Below are 20,131 nucleotides of genomic sequence, written 5' to 3'. Positions count from 1 at the left end.
CTAATGCCAAGGAGCTGGATAAAGATGCAATTAAGGTTGCCACAAAGTACTGGGATACATTGCAGTTCCCAGCTGTGGTAACTGAAGAGTTGGCTGCCGTTCCAAAACACGAGCGTGATAGTAAAGTAGGAATGAAAGGACAAATACTTTGGCCTTTTCATTTTCCAGACATTTATATTCACTATCTGCATGGAGCCTAAATTATCCTGGAAAAATTCCAAGCAATAATCCTTTTTTTTTTTTTTTTTCCCCTCTTTCTCCAGTGGGTTAATAAAGTACAATTAGGCTTTTCTAGTTTGCATTTCACAAGGGGCAACAGAATAAACATTTCCACTTATTTATGATCCATCTCAGCTTTTGGAGAGTTTGACAGTTTTACAAGTCCCTGACTGCTTACCCTGGTCAGTGCAAACACCCCGCTTCGAAAGCATCGCATTTGAGCCTTCAACACTGAGAAGACGACGTGTTCAGACTCTCTCTTTAAGTAAGAGGAGATAACCTAAGGAAAAAAAAAAAAGTTCTTGCAAATCCTGTCGCAGGTATAGTGCGGTTCTGAATGTCCTCAGGAGATCATAGTTCTAGCACAGCAAATGCATTTTTCATAGAGTGTGTATAAAATGAAATACCTTATTAGCAGCTGTAAGTCATAGGGAAGCAATACAAATTTTTATTGCTACAGGAAGATACACAGACCAGAAAGATGCAATGGGAAACTCATAATTTTATCTTCAAATGGACTCTGGAAAAGCCTTGTCACTTCCACCGCTGCCAGCACAACCGATAACGACAGGATCTAAGTCACTGCGTGAAGGACTTGCCAGCTCACAGGCGACGGCTCGGGAGCTATAGGCAAAATGCGTTGCCGAGCTTGACGTGTGGCTGCCAAGCATGCCCGGTGCTTGTTGACTCCGGTTCTGGAGGAGGCTGAGGGGGCGAGAGCTGGGGGCTGTGGGTGATGAGAGGAGGCAGCCGCACCCCGCTGGGCTGCAGCAGTTGGCTGGGCCGGGCCAAATCAAGCAGGTTGTGAGGCGGGGGCTCTGGGCGTCTGCTTGTCTGTTGCTGTTGTACGAGGATTAGTGCCATGTGGGAAAAAAAAACCTTCCTATGTGATGACAGAGATTGGGAAAGAACAAAATTCTTTGGATTTTTTTCTGTGTCCTTTCAGGTTGGTGTAATATGTAGTCAAACAAAGTCAGAGTCAGTCCTACCCTCTTTTCTGTTCTCCTGTCTGTACTCGCACGGCATGGGGAGGAGAGGCTGTGCGAGTGCCTCCTAGCTGGGCATGCTGAGAAAATCTGCTCCTTTTCGTAAGCACTGCACTTGCATACTACAGGAACGTGGACAAGTAGGGTCCTGGAGTAACTAATGGAGAGGTGCTGCCAACAGCAAGAAAACCTCCCAAACTGTTTGCTCACTGGCATGGTTTTGGACGATTCAGACTTAAACACAAATCCCTCTAATGAATTAAGACCTGATCACCATGTGATTTTTACCTTTCAAAACTGAAAAACTATTTTGTATGAAGATAGAAGTAAAAGTAATGCATCTACCATGGTTTTTAAAAATATCCTAAAAAAAATATTTTGAGAATAGGAGAGCTACAGTGAAACCTCTGTGAAAAATGATAGGTTTAGGCTAAGGTTCCATACTAAGGTTCGTGCCTGAAGGGTGGCAGGCAGTCGCGTGTTCCTATGCCTCTCCCTGCACGTGCCCACCGTTGCCCTTGTCTTGCCACTGGTGCTCAGCTGAACGTGTGGCAGCCAACTCAGAAAGCCAAACCATCACAAACCTGACCATGCCAAAAAAAAGTGGATCGTTTTCTGCCAGTTTGGCTGGCCAGGCCTGCTCGCATGGGCTCAGCGGTGTCGGTGAGGAGGGGTAGGAACATGCCGTCGGGGAAAGGAAAGAAACAGGGCTCCTGCTTTGGCAGCAGATCTGTGCAACCGAAAAGTCATGCTGCATCCTGAGAATAAGGTTCTTTGTACTTATGCTTTCAAATAGAAATTCGTATCCTGCCATTTTATTTAAAGGAAGTATTTTTAAAAAATTGAAGTACAGCTTGACACTCCTCTTTAGTTGAAGTCTGTGTTCATCCTGCAGTAAGACTGACTGGCCTGATTCATATACAGCTTCTCCTTGGTTTCAGTTGCTGCCTCTCCCTTGTTGTTAGGGAAATGCTGCTTCTTGTGAGGAAAACATCTCGGAGAGAATGCCTAAATCTCAGCACAGATGTCTTTTCATTATTGCAAGCACTCCTGTTAACACTGATGTTCATTCTGATAGGGATTTAATACACGTTGTAGCATCTGGTTTCTAAGTACCTGAGGAGCTTGGGTTTGCTCTCCAGTCTGCAAACAGGGTAGTGCTCAGGTGGGGGAAGGCAGGTTTTCAGGTCTTAAGCCCAAGCGGATGAAGGAGAGGAGGTGTCAGCCAAGCCGAGGCAGATACTGGGGCTCACGTAGTACAGCCACGGGATTGCCCAGGTCATGGACTTGTGTGTTGTTTCTCATAAACATCTGGTAGTAACCTACCACCCATAGCCCATGGGGAAACAGCTGGCTTGGCAGGGAAATTTTGCTGGCAGCCTCTAATCTAAGATAAAATATTAAGCTTTGGAGGAAATGGATTTTTTTTCATCTGCTTAGTTATGAAATCAGTTCATGAGAAGGAGGTGACGTGTTTAGGTTGCTCTGCTATTTCAGTTGCACAGGTAGCGCCCAAAAGATCTGTTAAAAAATTGTCATCCTCTTGTATGACATCTAGCTCGCGGGCAGATATGGTGCAATTGCAATAGTATTTGGGGATGCTGCTCCAAACCGGCTTTCTGAAGGCTCCCCTGTTTCCAGTTTCTGTTCAGGAAGAGCTAACTTCTCTCCAGCAAGCATCTAACGTCAAGAAGAACAAAGCAGTTGCTATCAGCTTAGATTAGTACATCTGTTTTAAAAGTTCGTTGGTAAACCTGGAAGATTCTTTGGTAGTGACTGTGCGACTATAGAAATGGGAAAGCAAATTCTAACCAGGCAGTGAGGCTGGCTGGGAAGGTGCACGTCATCATTGCCTGGCGAGGCGGAGCAGACAGGCTGCAAAGCCAAGCTAGGATCAGAAGCTAGGAATGGGTCTTCTGCACAAATGGCTCATCTGTACTATTTGTCTTGCCAAAAAAATTGTGTGAGGGTCCTTTCCATAGCCCCAAAGAGTCTTCAAGAAGATTGTCTCTGCTTTTCATGAAGGAATCTTACATCACAGGAAACTTTGGCATGCTTTTAAATGCATGCCTTAAAGCATCCTGCGAGTTGCCAGAACCGTGATCGTTTCTTTAGCACCTCCATTAGGGCAGGATTTATAAGTATCTGTTGCACGTTTATAACAGTTGCTGCCCAGGGTGGGTATGTTAGTGTTAGCCATTAATGCTGCTCATGATTATTGCTCTTCTTTTACGTGCCTGTGACTTTTATTCCCAGATCTTAAGAACCCTTCGGTGTCCCTGACGGAGAGCACTGCTGGGGTGCTTCATCTGTATTCTGCCATTACTAGCTAATGAGTTTTCCCTTGTCCTTCAGGCTGCACATGCCATAAAAGCCAAGCAGTCTTGCACGTCAGTACTGAGTGCAGCCCTATGGAGAGCAGTTACTTCCTTTTGAGCAATTATTTTTTATTTCCTTTTTATTTCTTCCTCTCACATTGATCATTATCATAGTAATACAGGCTGGTCTGGGAATTTCTTTTCATCAGAGTAAAATTCCTAGGCATCCATTTTCCCTTTTTGATTTCAGTTTCCAGTAGGACTGGGAGGAGGCAGCATAGACGTCCCTGAAATACAGGGGCATCAGTAGGACACTTTTGGTAGCTATTTGAACAGTGAAATAATGGCAGCAAATCTGACGGCAAATAATGGTAGACATGCAGGTCAAGGACTTATTAGTGCTTCATGTGTTATCTCCTAACGCAGCAGAGGCATTGCAACGTGGGAGTGTGCAAAGGTATGCTAAAAGGCCTGAAGATTTACATTAGCAAAGAAAATTCCCCCAGCTCCTGTGTCCTTGTCCTATGGAAGAGGCCACCTCTAAGTGTGAGAGCGTCATTGTATTTTCAGTTATATTAATTGAAAATGTCATCACTAGCTGCAAAATATTTTCTCTTCTTATTTGCATCGCTGTTCGTGGCTTGGTTTGCTCTAAAAATAGTACTTTTAACGTGTCGGGAACTGGGGAAGCTTCAGCTCTTACGCAGCCACTCCTGCGTGAGCTGAGGAAAGCTGTGCACGGGCTCAAGCTGACTAGCTTGAAGCGAGGGCTGGAACGAGGACAGCTAGAGTTTCTCCACAGCTGAGCTGGTTGAGGGAGTCTACTGGGTTTTCCAAAGTGAAAACCACTTTGCCTTTGTGAAGACTTTAGCGTTAGGCTGGTCATCCTCCCGGCTCTTTTCTACAGATTTTTTTTTCTTTCCTGTTTTGCTCTGTGAGTACAATGCTTGTGTTTTATCAGCCCCCTGTCTTGGTATTCAGCAAATGCTGTGTTATGATAAAGATTATGATAAATTGTGGCACTAAGTATAGTAATAAATGTAGGTGTAGTGTATATAGGCTATTGTGGAAGAAATTAGTTTCTGTTCTGCAGTTTGGAAGGAAAAAAAAAAGTCATGCATCCGTTTTATGTAGAAATATCCTTATCATCCTGTGGTATCGCTTTACTCCCAGATGAAAAAGCCATAAAGTTTTGTGCAGGAAAGCCTTTGTTACGGATGGCATTGTCCAAATGAATCAAGTGATAATGGAAATAATTTAAAGTTTAGAAGCAGGATAATAAAATCCTGGAAGTTCTGTAAGCTTTTTGATGAGTTTCTGCAGTCTGTTGCACTGATGACTTACAAGTGAGAAGTTAGAGCAAAGCAAGCAGTGAATTTGAATAGGTATGTATGTGAAGTGCCTTGGAATCCTAATCTTTGAGCGTACCTGTAAAGAAAATAGTTTTGAGAAACAGGTCTGTTCCTCTAGCCTAGCATGCTACATTTTAAGGTGCTTTAAAAACTTTTCTCTCTACTGAGCACGCTTGATTTTAAGGCACTTTAAAAATATTTCTTTCAAAGACGTCTTTGCCTTTTGGTTGGCGTCTGTTGTAACGTGTGCTGGAGTACAGGCAGACATACAGAAACTGTAGTATGGGAATCCTCTCCTCTTCAACAGACCCAGTAATTTCTAGTATTCGCAGAGGTTGGAGCCTGCTGGCAGGTACTCATGCTAAACACGTTTATGTTTTTGAGGTCTGGTCAGTGTTCTGTGATTCTGTGGAGTTACATTCTGCTCCTGCTCCTGTAGGAACGTTACAGTGTTGGCCACAGGGCTTTATGAATTGTCACAAAATGAGCAGCTAATTCTTGACATCTGCTGTGCTGAAGTGACTGCCAAGCTGCGCTGGTAGTTGGCAAGGAAATAAATATTGATAGACCCTAGCAACAGGTACTCCTGAGAACTCTTGTTCTGGGAATGCTTAGGCTGGTCCAGTGTTATTCATGTTGTGATGATAGCATTTTAAGTTTATTTATAGGATTTGTTTGTGTCTTATCACCATCTCTCAGAGCTGGAATGCATGAATGGGCTTTGCTGTGCGACGTGTGTATCATACACCCTTCTCTGGTGACTCATTTCGACATAGGACAGATGCTTCACTGTCCGAATCTCGGGTAGCTGATGTACACCGATGTATGACATCTCAAGTATGTGCTCGCATCTAGACTCTCCTGTGTTTGCTATCTATCCTATGTTGGAATGACTACTCCAGAGCTATGTACATAAAAGTCATAAAAGTGTGTCGGATACAAGAATTTCTTTCTTTTTAGTAATATACTAACAAAATATTCATATACAAGCTCCTCTGAGAATCCACCAGATAAAAGTAGCTGGCTTACGTTGTGAAAGCGCTAACTCTTGTGAGCACTGTAAGCGAACAATTTTATGTTCTCGTTGCAGAGATTGAAGCCAGAGAAGCCTGCGACTGGCTGAGAGCTGCTGGTTTTCCCCAATATGCTCAGCTGTTTGAAGGTATGATCCCAAAGACTTGTCAAGCAGCTGACACCCAGTTCAAGTGTTAACATAAATAATCTTTCAGAACCTAACACTTTTGATGGAAGCACTTCCACATTCTGTAATATCTTCGTGCAAACCTGTGGAAAAATAATAACCTGGTGTGCGTGTTCTTGCAGAAGTGACGTCTTAATTAGGTTAGCAGGGGCTCAGCGGAATTCTGTAAAGGACCAAATCATTCCTGGTTATTGCTAGACTGTAACTCAGTCAAATTTCTGCTTTTGTGATTTTTTAGTTGCTTATAATTTTCTCAGGCTCTTTTCCTTGGTGTGTTGGGGTTTTCTTCCAACTCACTGGCTGCAACCAAAACTCATCGAAGGATCCCCAGCCTGTGGTCTTGAGCAAGATTGTTTTCTGTTGAAAAAGAATATTGGAAAAATCATCTTGCAATCTTGCATTTTTAAAACAGATACTGAGAAGCAGCCAGCCATGGTCAAACAATGTAATTTCAGCATGTTTTCAGGTTGTTAAAGCTACAGAGTGCTTATGAATTGTGAGGGAGATAGGGATTTGTTGAGAACTTGTATAATTTTTAGACATTTGTGCTTATACCTTAAAACTGTTCTTCTTCAAAACGTTTATTGCTACAAACATTGAATGTAACAAAAGCTAATCTATTTTTAAGAGAAATTTGATCAAAGAACTATGGTTAAAAGAACAAACGGTAACTTCTGCCTGCTCTCATTCCCACCTCCTCTGGTCATTGCAAAATTAAAAACTGGAAGCCAAGCAATAGAGCCGAATTTGAAAGCTGTATACTATGAAACATGATGTCTCGTGGAAAGGCTTCCCGCTTGACTACAGCAGATTTTATTACATAAGCTGTCAGTCTTACAGTTTATTGGAAATGTACGTTGCCGTGCTTCTGGATAACAAATCCTCGGTATTACCTTGCTGTTTCTGCAGTGGTCTGACTTGACTAGGTAAGTTAAGTTTAAGAAGTAAGCCAAGAAGAGACTGATGGATCTCACTGGTTCCCCCGCCTGCCAGGCTAAATCTCAGGAGCTGGATCACTGAACTCCTCAGCTGGTGTGTGTTGATCAGCTTCAAGCACAGCACGATTTGTCAGGCCCACTGCACCTCGAAGAGCATATGTCCCGTGCTGCATCGTACCTTACCGTCAGCAACAGCACATGGAACGTGCTCCTAGTTTTACACTCTACTTGAAGGCAGAAGGTGCAGAGAACCTAACCTAAGCAAAACTTTGATTTTTGTATTTCTTAGCTGTAGTCCGTAATCACTGCAAGCTCCTGGCAATGCAGCAAATGCTTGCCTACCTGTAGCTAATAGCAAGCAGATACCTACATTTATTCTCCCGCTTGCTCTAAGGAACTGATCCTCACTTACTTGAAGCACATTTCTGTGAATATATAGCTATAGAAATAGATTTAGATGTATTTTGTCTATGATAAATATGTTGCAAAATTCAAAGTCTTTGCAATTGTAACTCAGATTTCAGATTCAACTTCTTTGTTTACAGATATGCAGTTTCCTATTGATGTAAAAACTGTGAGGAAAGATCATGAATTTTTAGATGGAGATGCGATTGAATCGCTTTTCAGGTAAACGTTAATTATGAATCATCTTTAATACCTCCAGGCTCCATAGTTATTTGTCATTCAACTGTTCGTGCCTTAGTTTTTGTCAGAGACTAAGTCACCAGTGCTATGACTGAAGGAAAACACTTCAGCACATACTTTAGTACCACTGAAGTTTGTTGTTTTAAGAATTTAAAGGTAAAGTAAGCATGTGTCTGCACGTCTTCTTCAGCCAAGGTCTCAGTGACGTTATACTAAGCATCAAATCTGTATTTTCTGTGATGTGAAATGTCTGCAGGCTGAGAAAGGATAATCAGTTCCCTGCAAGCATATGGTAACGTGACAGTTTGCTCTTTAGAATCGCATATTACGGGGTGCAGGGATTTCCTCTGGCTAGCGAGCTTCCCCGGAGCTGGTCCAGGCGATAAACAGCAGAAATGAGCTGCACAAGAGATAGGCTTCCTGTTTCGTTCTCCTGAACGTTTTTTCGAGTGAGAAGCAAAGGTATTGATTTGAAATTACTGTTTTGCTGCAGCTGTTCGCAGCACTCCGGTGAAATTGCATCATCAGGGCAAAGTCAGACTCATTGCTCTTTGGGCTTTCCCCGTGTCAGCGTGGCAGGATAGCGCAGAGGCGTTCTACTTGGCTACCTGCTGCAGTTATTGAAGCCTTCTCGTTATGGGATTGTTGAGCAGCTGAAGTGAGCTCCAGCCTATCCGTGCCACACCGCTCGGCCGATCCAAGGGACGCAATAAGAATTTCTAACTCTTAAGGGACCGGAAAGTTCCTCTTCTGGCAAAGAGATCTGGTCCTTTTCTGTATTGTTAAGTCACCTGAATTCAAATTCTGCTTGTAACGGGAGCACCGACAGGAGCTGTTTGCATGTACATCTCCAATGCACAGCAGATATTAGAGAACCTTGGATATATTTTGTTTCTTGATATGGCTTCTGTCCTGAGTGCTCCTTGAAGGCTGTCAGCGTGCCTCCCTGTTGATGCCACATATTTGTTCGACAGTTAAGTGACTGACTGGTTTGGGGCTTTATGACTCCACAAATTTGAACTAAAATCATAGATAATGAAGTCCTTCCAAGGATACAGGTTAATGTCGTCTTTTTTAAAACTTCTGTCTTTTTTCTTACACCCTAGGCGGCTGAACACATTAAATAAGTGTGCGTCAATGAAAGTGGAAATAAGCCGTCAGAGGAAACGGGTATGTTTATAAAATACAGTTCATTTTCTCATTAAAAATGTGTTTAGCTATTATATCAGAACCCTTTTTTTAAAAGGTCTATAAAGGATTACCAATTTCTGAACCTTTCTTTCTGTTCTTTTCGATCTTGCAAAGCTCTTTCATTTGCATTTTCCGCTGAAAAACATAGTAATGGGGATTGAAATTATGTAATGTTCATTTTGTAACTTTGTAAGGTACCTACCTTAGGGGCGGGTTTTGAAACAGTTTTTAAAAATTATTTGACACACATTACTGTTCAATAGTTGCACCAAGGGCCCTCAACATGTCTTTTATTGCTTTCCTAAGTAGTTTAGCATCTTATTTAAGGCCCGAAAGTGAAATTTCACTCTTATTGACAGAACAAAGGATAGGAAATTAAAATGGACAATCCAAATAGTGTCAGCCAATGTCAAATGTCCAGCCGGTAGAAGCTGGATAGGTTTTAGCTGTGCTGGCTTTGTCCTCTCCTGCAAAAAAGTATCGTCCATAAAACAGTTATAGCCGCATCCTGGCTGGTTAACACCGAGACAGTAAAGCCTCTTGGGTACCACGGACTAACTGCAGGACTAGCAAGAAAATAATGTCATTTTTTTGGAAAAATGTCTAGTTTTTTGAGAAGTTCCACTCTGCCGTCAGGAAAAACTGGGGTGAGAGGGTCCACAGCGAAGAGACGGGTCATTCCCATCTCCCTAGCAGTTTGCTGGCCGGGCGCTTGCTTGGAGTGGGGACAAAACAGCCAATGGAGCACCCGGGGCAAAGGGCCGGGGAGGCTGAGGTCTCCAGGAGGCTGCGCCAGGTATTGCTGCTGCCACAGGCCCGCAGCCAAATGCTTCTTCACCTGACAACGGATGACTTTTGGTCACAGAAGCATGAAAGAGCGTTCGATTTGTTTGGCTTTAGGAAAGGCCATGTAAACCCAGTACAATTATCTTTCAAAACCTCTGGATTTGCCACAGAACAGAATTTTTCATCCTCAGATCAAATCTGTCATCTTTTCGTGTGGTGAACTTACCAGATTTGTCAGCATGCTTGGGAGTAATTTGTCAGCATGTTTTTCAACTAACAGAACAGAGCTCAGGGCAGACCTTCAGCAGCTGAATGGTTACATTCCCACATGTTGGTCTTGGGTTTGGGAGGTAGGCAGAAAAATTAACTCTCCTTTTCTGTTACATTTTTTGATAATTTAAAATTTGCCAAACTTTGCCCTTGAACTGTACTTTTTTTTTTTTTTTTCTTCCTAAGAGTGATGACTCTGAAGATGATGAACCTTGTGCAATAAGTAACAAATGGGCATATGAGAGGTGCAGTCGGAGATGGTCTCGTATCGAGAGCCTAGAAGATTTCCCAGGAGAGGAAGGTGCTAGTGCATCAGTCCCAGGCAGTCCAATACCGAAGAGCATCAGCAACGAGGCTACTGTCTTTCTGGATCCTGGCGAGAAACATGATGTGTCCTCAATTCACAGTACTAGCAGTGGTGACAGTGACGTTGTTAGCTCCCCAAAACCTTTTGAAGATGTGGAAACCAGCACGAGTTCCTCAATTAAGGTGGCTTCACTGGACTCTACCTTTAGTTGTTCTCCTCCCCCCAGTGAATTTTTAAATATCACCAGTGAGGAGAAGTTTTTGGATAAATCACCATGTAAGAAGAGGAAGAGCCTTCTAAAGAAAATGGAGAAGCTGCACTTAAGGAGCTGCAACTTAAGGAGTGGTCAGTCAAAGGCCAAACCTATAATAAGTGAACCTGTTCTTCTGGAAGGACTTAATGAAGAAAAGATGAAGATGCTGAACTGTGTAAATATTTCCGACCTCTCTGGCATCCAAACAAAGAACAATTCTTCCTTTTCTCCCCAGAGCTGCAATAGCAGCAATCAGTCTGAAAACAGCAGCACAGTGAGCACCCCGAGTCCTGTCATAAAACCACGAAGCCACTATGAAGGAAGGGGGGTGTATGCAGAGGACTTGGATTCTAGCAAGCTCTTGCTGTGGAATGATCTGTCTCAGCAAAACCTGAAAAATGACATGAAGTTACGAACGAACCAGATGTTTCAAATACCACAAGGCCATAAACCTGGCACTTTCCCCAAAGCACTTACAAACAGTTCCCTGTCTCCCGTAGACAACTCTTCCATCAACTGGAGAACCGGGAGTTTTCATGGGTGCAGAAGGAGCCAGAGCAGAAGCAGTTCCAAGGACTCCAAAGCCCCCAGGAGCCCCCTTTCATGCACAAACAACAGGCTAAGTGTATATGACAACATGCCCACTATTGAACTTGATAAGTTGGAGGCAATAGAAGTTGGTGATGATGATGTTTTTACAGAACTGAACAATGTTATAGAAGATGTCAATGGTCTCAAGAAGTTGGTTGATCAGTGGACAGAGAAGTTCTCAGATGATGGGGATTCGGACTTTACCAGTGACTTGACTGCGTTGTATCCATCCTCAGCTAAAGACATCTGCCTTGAAACAGAGGGCTCAACAGCAGACCTCCCGGCCACTGAGGGAGAGAGCAGCTGTGAACTGGGCAAGGAGATCAGTTCTGCAGACCTGGCATACACGACAGACTCTAAAAAGACCAACAGGTCAGCCATCCTTGGGTTTCCCTAGTAGACTGCCCCTTGGCAACCTTTCCCCATTGATTCTTTCCACTCAAAATGTAATTGCTTTTCCAGAACAAAATATCCTTCAGTAAGTCTGTTCTGGGTAGCAGGGTCTGCACCGCTGGTGCCAGCTACTGCGGGTCTGTAGGCACTCTGGGATCTACATCTGCTCTGACCTCTGTTGAAAGGAGGGTGCTCACAATCTGCAGGAGCACTCAGCCATTTGGAATCAGACTTTATGGCTAGCTTGCTGTATTTCTTATCGAAACATTTTGTATTGCCAGAGTACCTCCTGGATGAGAAGTACCCTGTTAAAATGCCACTAACCACACGGTGGTTGGGAACTGCACGTCATTTAGAGTCTTGAGTGCTTCACAGGTGCAGGCAGAAAACTAACAGGGACAATGGAAATAGTCCTAAGCTTAAACAGTATTTATCCCGTAGGCACGGGAAGCAACACTGGTCTACGGAAGAGAGCGTGAACTTGGACAGCCTTGCCATCCAGACTGATAGCCAGTCAGCTGCCCAGCTAGCCCGGACACAAAAGCTGGCTTTGTTGAAACTCACGGCTTTAATGGACAGATACTCCCCTTCCAGTAAGCAGGGCTGGAACTGGTAAGTTGTCTAATATTAAAGCAACCTGTGCTGGAAAGAGAGGATTTGATGTAAGCAGGTGAATTTCCTTGCCTGCCTAGATTACAGACGTTCAAGATGAGGAGTTCCGTCCTGTTAAATCGCTGGCAGTTTCATGGTTATTTCAATGGCTCCAGGATCTCCTCTGCTATGGAGTGCGCTTTTGTGCCTCGCTGGTGGTCATGTTATTACTGATTTTAAAGCACATTATAGCTTCCTCATTAAATTTGCCCATTTGCAGGGCTTTGTCAGAGGTCCTTCACAGAGATTGCAGGACCGGTGGTGAGAGCTGGCTGGGCTGAGAATCCATCTCTTCACCATCAAGCCCCAGTTTGAACTAAAACAGTGACAAAAAGTCAGTCACTCGTAGGACTTTTACAACTATCACTTAGCACCTTGTGATAGGGATCTGGTACTTGAATATGGAAAGAAGTGAAAAAAGCCTGCAGTGTCCTAAAGGGATGGAATATATTTCACATGAGGATGCTTTATTAAAGCTGATTTCGGTTTTGAAATGAGGAAGTCATTCCTGTAACTGCCCTTAATGTTTTTCTCTCTATAGCTTATGACGCTATGTGTACAGGTATGTGGCAGAATTTGGGGACGTGGCAAGTATAACTAAATCCTTTCCCATGCGTGTAACTGAAGTAGCAGGCGGAACTGTGCTGGAGAGCTAAGTTGGATGCACTGTTTTTTGTTTTCAGGACTATACCAAAGTTCATTAAAAAAATAAAAGCTTCTGACTACAAGGACAAAAATGTGTTTGGGGTTCCTTTGCTTCTGAATGTTCAGCGAACAAGCCACCCACTGCCTAACGGCATACTGCAAGCACTGGACTACCTAAGAAGCCACTTTCTTGACCAGGTATGAACTTGAGGCAGCCCAGAGCAGCTCTGTTCCATAAACGGATCTGCTCTAGGGAACCAGTCTCTGCTTCCAGCTTTCGTGCGGGACTTTCTGGCCTCCTAAGGCTCTGAATAGGCAGAAAGGTGTCGGTCTGAGCAGGTGGCCTGCAAGGAAATACCACTGCTGTTTCCTTCTTTGAATGCCTTTAGTCCTGTGCCTTGCCTCACTGAAATCATCTGCAGTCAGTTCTCTTGGTGCAGGCAGCCAAGCTGCCTTCTCCTGGGGAGGCCGCGTGTCTCTGCTCCCTTGGGAAGGAAATCCACCACGCAATGTCGTCATTCCCTCTGTGCTGTGGTTGCTGGTAGTGCCAGAGCTAATGGGATAATTCATCTCATTTCAGCTGAAATGTACCACTAAGCAGAGACAAAACGTATTAGAGCAGTGCCCGTAACATCTTTTTCTGGATCTCAACTCTGTATTTATCCACTAAGTGGAGATGCGTGCATGGCAGTGAAAGTACGTGTTGCGTATGCTATTTCTATAGCACAGGTGCAGAAATGGCAGACCCCGTGCCATGAGACATATTAGTTAAAGAGAGGGCTTTTTTTTTTTTTTTCCTGTGCTTTGCAGTTGCATAGGCGTGCAATATTATGCTGAAATACAAAAATGTGTGCACCCTGCGACGTCACAACGCAGTTCGGTGGCGCATACCGGCGCGTGAGCAGGCAGTTGCTTATGAAAGCAGCGTGTTTCATTTTGAGGTCATGGTATCCGTTCAGTTAATATGAATAAACCAACGGATGTAAATACTGTCTCAGCGGCACACAGTGAAACTGTCAGCAGAAGCTTTGCTGAGGTCGAGTTCATGGGCAACTTCTAAATCTAGGTTTTGTCTGAAATGGGATTGACATTCATATTAAAAATAAAATCATGATTTCCCTCAGAATGGCAATTGCCCTTTGCCAACCTGTAGACATATTAGATGTATCAGACATATCAGATGTTAAACCTGAACCTTGTGGATCTCGCAGTCTGAGTTTGTTCGCTCCAGCATGGGCATCAATGTACGTTTGCTTTGGGATGAACACACGTCGGTGCACTAGAAACTTGCAGTTCTAATGTGTGAACATAGCCTGCTCAAGCAAAGTGACAGATGTCAATAGTAATGACTTTAAAAATAAAAAAGAGTAATTTTGCATTAAATGAAAAGCAAGCAAACAAATATGAAAATTGGTATGTCTTTCACAGCTGGTTCTGTGGGCTGGGAGGAATATCCGTGCTGCTTCTAATGATACAAAAATATTTTGGTGTTAGGTCCCACTACCATAGGCTCTTAGCTATCAAAAGGAAAGCAAAGGATCAATTATTTGTCAGAGGTTTGATTCCTGATGAGTCCTCTCTTTAATATTTTCTTTTACCTGTAGGTTGGCCTGTTCCGAAAATCCGGTGTTAAATCCAGGATTCTCTCTTTAAGAGAAATGAATGAAACCAACCCGAACAACGTATGTTACGAAGGGCAGTCAGCATTTGATGTGGCCGATATGGTGAAGCAGTATTTCCGAGACCTTCCCGAGCCTATATTTACCAGCAGGCTCTGTGAATCCTTCCTCCACATCTACCAATGTAGGTCACAAAAGCTATAGTTTTCCAATTCCTTGAATATCTTACTCTTCAGCTGTACAAGGCAGTGGCTGGACCAGGACTAGTGCCATGTCCCCTTGTAGTCAGAGGAGACGAGTCAGGCAGGGCGTTTCTGAAAAGATGAGTTCATTGTGGCTTTAGACTTAAGAGCTACACATCTGCATCCTATGGGCCAGCTGTTTTCTAGCACTGGATCTTTTCTGTTCTTTGAAGGATGAGTGTAATAACATACGTTGAAGCAGCCCTCCTAAACTGTGTTTTAAAACGGTCATTTCCTAATGCAAAATTAAGAAAGAACTCAGTCCCCTGGTTCATGGTATGAAGTAGCTTCTTGTGCAAGAAGCCATGTTATATTGATGACACTTCTGTATTAAGGCGCCCAAGCAGAGTTGCTGTGAAACAGCATCTTTCTGCCTGTGCTCTCACTGTTGCTTTCCTTGCGACTCAACCTGGAAAAGAAGGAAATGTGAAGCTGAAATCTATCATTGAATATAGTTTTAATACAGGTTCCATCTCCAGTACTTTGCCCTCAAGGAATTCACATTCAAAAAGCAGCTGGGTTGGGGGAGGAACTGGCTGTAGGCACTTATGGTGATGTTGCTACAGGCACGTTTCTTTTGAGAAAAGGTTTGGAAAATCAAAGTATGGGATTTCTGAGTGGGCTGGTTTCCAGCCTGTTCTATGTGACTTTTATTGACATGAGTACACGAGCTGCTGCTGTCCTGTGTATGGTGCAGGTTCGTGAAAGTTTGGCTGGGTTTTATTTTTTAACCTGTCAGGCTTTTAGAATTTTGTCTGAAAACGGTTTGGTTATTTGTTTGAAGCAAGTTTTCTTTTTGCATCCACAAGTCCTTTTTGTGAGGAGGTCCACGATTCCTGTGTTCAATGGATGTGGAACCGTTTTCTTCCATTTATTATAACCTGGCCGCTGTCCACCTCCCACCTCTTGTTTTGGGATAGAAACAGCGAGTGCCTTAATTCTACTCGCCCATTTTGTGCCACGTGTGATTTGAGTGAGTGCCCAGATTAAATCACTGTCTTTTGGACGTAAGAAATGCGCTGCTTTCACCAAGCAGCACGTTTTGTGTGTTCTACATGTGTGCTTCTACTTGGAGGGAAAGAGTGAAAGTGATCTTCTACCCTTCGTAGCAGTGTACATCGGAGAAATCCTCATGACCGGGGGATGCGCGGCAGGTTGAATCGTACCTGCTCTCCCGAGGAGCTGTTTGGGCACACAGTCTCACTGGGTTTCCGTGTGAATTAAAATCTGTTGGCAAAACATTGTTGAGTTATCTGAGAGCATCTCTTCTCTTCGTGCCTGAAGCTGAAAGGAAAAGACAGTAGAGTAGCTATCTGCTCCAAAGTATCATTCCGTAGTAATATTTCATGGGGAGACAGGTCCTGATTTGGATTGCAATCAATCAGAGCAGGTTCAGGATAAGTTCATTAGCACGGTGTTCAAGATAAATTGCAAGTCAAGTGCCAGCATCGGTTGGTGTGATGTGCATCTTGACAGGCAATAGGAGCAAACTGTACCTGTGTGATGTGGCGGCGGTAATGGCCGCTGTGTTGTCTGCTGTGAGCTGGAGTGACAGGGAAATGGATGAACCTACAGTTTCAATGCCCTGCTTGGGACACTGTTGATGGATGCTCTCTCTGCAAGTCACATGTGATTTTCACCGTTTTTTTCTGTTTTCAGACGTGCCGAAGGAGCAGCAGTTTCAGGCTGTCCAGGCTGCTATTCTTCTTCTCCCAAAGGAAAACCGAGAAGCTTTGAAAATCCTCCTGTTCTTTCTGCGAGATGTGGTTGCTTTCGTTGAGGAAAACCAGATGACCCCAACCAACATTGCTGTCTGTCTTGCACCTTCTTTGTTTCACCTCAACACCCTGAGACGGGATAGTTCCTCCTCCTCCACCAGGTATTAGCGCCTTAATGCTGGCATTGCTGCTCTCCATAGTGTTCTTTGCTGGAACAATGTCTTCTGTAGCTGGCCTAGGATCAGCGTCTGCTTTTACGGGGGAAATAGCGCGTGTGTCTTGGGGTTTGTCTCAAATATGGTGTTCAGGTCCAGCAGGAGCTGACCACAGAGCCCATTGCCCAGCGTAGAGAGCAGTGGTCACGCTCCTGACCGGTCTGTGTGGGAGCTAGCCTGCCTCCCTCACAACTGCTGTACCGGGTCCGGCTGCCCAGGAGCCCAGCAAGTGGCCCACTGTTCGCGGTAAGGTGGTGCTGGCCATTGAAACTCTGGCTCCTGCACTGGTAGCCTAAGCCCAGGTGCAGCTTTAAGGCCCCGCAGATATCTGGCAGATTGTCGCAGTTGCTGGCACTAGTTCTGCTGGGGGATAAGGGGATCGTTCCTGCCAAACCGAGCCATGGGATTCCGTAAATATATCTTAATAAGTAAAAATATTTAGGTTGCATAGCATCCCCTGCTTGTACGTGCAGGGAGGAAGGTGCCCTTGGGCCAAAGTAGACAAATAATCTCTGGGAGCATTCGTGCCTTATCTGGTCTCCTGAGGCAGGGCTGTTTGCTTTACTCCATGCTCTGTATCAGGGTAGGAAAGGACAGCTGACTTTGACGGAAACATTGTGCACCCATCAGAGCAGCGAGTTCATCACCTCACACGGGGATCTAAAGAAAAGGACTGGTTCCAAAGCAGAAGCTGTCAGACGTGCTACTGGCATCTCTCAGGATAATAACGCAGGCTCGGGATAGCACAGAGAGGGGAAAGAAAACACTAAGGGCTCTTATTCTGAATGGCCCCCACCGCCTGGAAATGCCTGGAGCCTAGGGCTGCCCGGCTCCCCCCGGGCTGAGCCGGCACGGGGCCAGCAGCCGTGCGGGCGTTGCGAGGGCAGCTGGGGATGCGATGGAGCTGTGGAGGAGCAGGTCCGCCCCGGATCGCGGTTGTGTCTGAGCACCGGGGAATCATACTTTGACAGCTGTACCTCTTTGGCTTATGCTGAAATACTAGGACCAAAATAGAAACTGTGTTTTCTCTTTGTTGTCACTGTTTAGAAGCCAGGCTGCTTTGAAGCTTTAGCTTTTTTGTAACATGGCATTAATGCTGTAGCGCAGGGTTCCGACTTCAAAGGGTAGAGGCTGACAAGTCTGACTTTGAGGGGCAGAGCTGAGGACTCTTATCTTCCACTCAATTTTCAAGCCATTTGGCAGGAATGCAGATAGATAAAAGTATCAGAAGCCAGGATTAATGATGTCATATAGTGATTATGAATTAAAAGAGGGGACTCTTTGTGAATTGTGTTTGGTGTGGTTTGGGCCAAAGGCTTTAAAAGGTTCTGCATAGGCTTTGCAGGGTATCAAAGGAGCTTGATATTTGAAGGCTACACACAAATCAGTTTGGAGTCATGGCTGTCTTTGGCCGAGTGTGTGATGATGTGTTTGGGGAATAAAAAGCCTCGACTTGCCTTTCTTGGGCATACGTTGTTAGTGGTCAGTACTGCCCCGGGCGCTCTCGGGGTGTGCTGGGAGGGACCTCGCTGCAGTAACCTACCGTGAGCCCCTACGTGGCACGTAAAAGGGTCCTCAATGCGGTGCGTTTTTGCTGCCGCTGCTGGTTTCCAGCCCCCAGGCAGGCCAGCCTGTGGGCACGGTGTACGCGTGGGTTCCGGCGCCCTGCTCACGCAGCCGGCCTTTCGCCTTCCCCGCTCCGTAGATCCAGCCAGAGGAAGTGCAGCTTGGGGAAGCCAGACCAGAGGGAGCTGAGTGAGAATCTGGCAGCAACGCAGGGCCTGGCCCACATGATAATGGAGTGCAACAGGCTATTCCAGGTACGTCGCTTGCTGTAGCGAAGCAAAAGCCCTGAGCGGCCCGCTGTAGGTGGCCTGCTTGGAGCAGCGGTTTGGGCCAGAGGCCTGCAGAGGTCCTTGCCAGCCCAGCTCTTTCTCTGAGCCTGTGATGGGTGCGAGTCCTGCTGACTCCAGTACACAGAAAATGAATGTCATGGCAGATTTTACCGCAGCTGTTTGTAAGGGCTGTGAGAGCCTTCCTCCATTTCTCCCTCCAACCCACAACTGCTATGGGGGTTTGACTCCCCGGGCTTGGGGCAGAGGCTGCCATGTGCCCTTGCCGACCGTCCCTTCTTGTGGGACCGGGTTGAAGTTGGGGTTTTGCTGCTGGGTCCTGGCTGGAGCACAGCCATGCTTGTGCCTGGCCATGGACACGAGTGATCTGGACCTTGACCCACAGACTGACTTCCCGGCTTGACCTCGGCCTTTCCTCGTCATTATGGACTTGCCTGGCGATCACTAGACTGTGGCTGACCCTGGTTGCTGTCACTGGACCTGATCCTGACCTCCCTTGCTGGCTCACCTTCCTGGCTCAACCTCGGACCGCATCACCATGGATGTGTCTGATGATCTGGACTCTTGGCTGGCCCTGGCTGCCATCCCTGGCCTGGCTCAGGTACTGTGGGACCGGGCAGCTGCCCTGCCGGCCCTGTTATCCCACTCCGCTCCCGGCCCCTTCCCCTCGGGGGGCCGCCAGCCTTGGTGCACCCCGACAGCCAGCTTGGGCCTTCTCACGCTCCGCTCCAGCACCAGGGCTGGGCAGGAGCCGATGCCCCATGGCTCCCTTGCACTGACACGCGGCCCTGCCCCAGGGCTCCCCTGCACTGATCCCCCCAACCAGCCCCTTGCTTCTGAGTGGCACCCGCCCCCCAGCCCAGCGTGGGGTCCCATCTCCCCAAGGCATCAGTCCCCAACCTGGCCAGGGCTCCGAAGCGCCCCCTTCACCCCAGCCCAGCCGCCGGTCCCGGTTTCCTCAGTGGTGGCCTGAGCCCCTCTGCCCAGCCCTGAGGCCCCGTGGGGGTGCCCTGACGCCTGCTGCCCGCCCCACAGCCTACAGCCAGCCCTGGCAACACGGGAGCTGGCCCCATCCTGGCCGCACGGCCCCCGAAGTAGCCCCACAGGGACTCTGACCTGCCCTTGGACCCGCGGACATCCTGCACGCTCCTGCTCGGGCGCTGCTGACGGTGGGGCTGCCCCTCACCGAGGGGAGCCGGGGCCCTGCTGGTGTGTCCCCACCCTGCCGGGGGGTTTGGTGCCGGCACCCAGGGACGGCCAGGAGAGGGCTGTCGCCCTTCGAGGAGAGGCCGCAGGCAGCGCCGCGGGGCAGCCTCCGCCATGCCCGTGCCTGGACACGCACCCGCCGCTCTGGACCTGGACCCTGACGCTTGGCCCTGCCGGTCACTGTGGCTGGAGGCGCTGTCACCGCCACCGAACCCGACCCTGCCTGGCTTGGCCTCGGCACCGATGGATGCGCCTGCGCCTGGGACTCGCGGTTGGTCACCGCTGCCGTTCCCGGGCCTGCCCTGCGTCTCCCTCAGGTAGGGTGGGCCGGGGTCCTGGCCCTACCCCACGGTACGGCACTCGGCGCCCTGGCCCCTGCTGCTCCCTGATGCCACGGTGGGTGCTCCAGAGGGGCCCGGCCTCCTGCCTGCGCCCGGCCCAGCCACGGGAGGAGGGAGGGCACGGCCACGGCACGGGTGCGCACAGAGGGTCAGGTAGCACAGCACGTGGTTTGGGCAGTTGGTGAAGCTCC

The 20,131-nt window shown here is 46.7% G+C and overlaps 1 protein-coding gene across 1 annotated transcript in view; it reads left to right on the top strand.

The window, feature by feature from the left end:
• The window catches only part of LOC309596412 (rho GTPase-activating protein 7-like), a gene marked incomplete at its 5' end in the record, with an annotated part of 58,258 nt that extends 39,300 nt beyond the window's left edge, over positions 1-18,958 (top strand). The window contains 10 exons of the mRNA XM_082324592.1: positions 5,966-6,037; positions 7,560-7,641; positions 8,766-8,829; positions 10,093-11,429; positions 11,892-12,062; positions 12,785-12,944; positions 14,351-14,549; positions 16,267-16,486; positions 18,246-18,360; positions 18,779-18,958. Of these exons, the coding sequence (XP_082180718.1) occupies positions 5,966-6,037; positions 7,560-7,641; positions 8,766-8,829; positions 10,093-11,429; positions 11,892-12,062; positions 12,785-12,944; positions 14,351-14,549; positions 16,267-16,486; positions 18,246-18,360; positions 18,779-18,796 (2,438 nt within the window). The 3' untranslated portion in view covers positions 18,797-18,958. The remainder of the gene's footprint in view (positions 1-5,965; positions 6,038-7,559; positions 7,642-8,765; positions 8,830-10,092; positions 11,430-11,891; positions 12,063-12,784; positions 12,945-14,350; positions 14,550-16,266; positions 16,487-18,245; positions 18,361-18,778) is intronic.
• Positions 18,959-20,131: the final 1,173 nt, after the last annotated feature.

Source organism: Platalea leucorodia (genome assembly GCF_965183815.1).
Source record: "Platalea leucorodia genome assembly, chromosome: 11".
NCBI lineage: Eukaryota > Metazoa > Chordata > Aves > Pelecaniformes > Threskiornithidae > Platalea > Platalea leucorodia.
The sequence above is the reverse complement of the archived record's forward strand: the minus strand, read 5'-3'. Positions and strand labels throughout refer to the sequence as shown.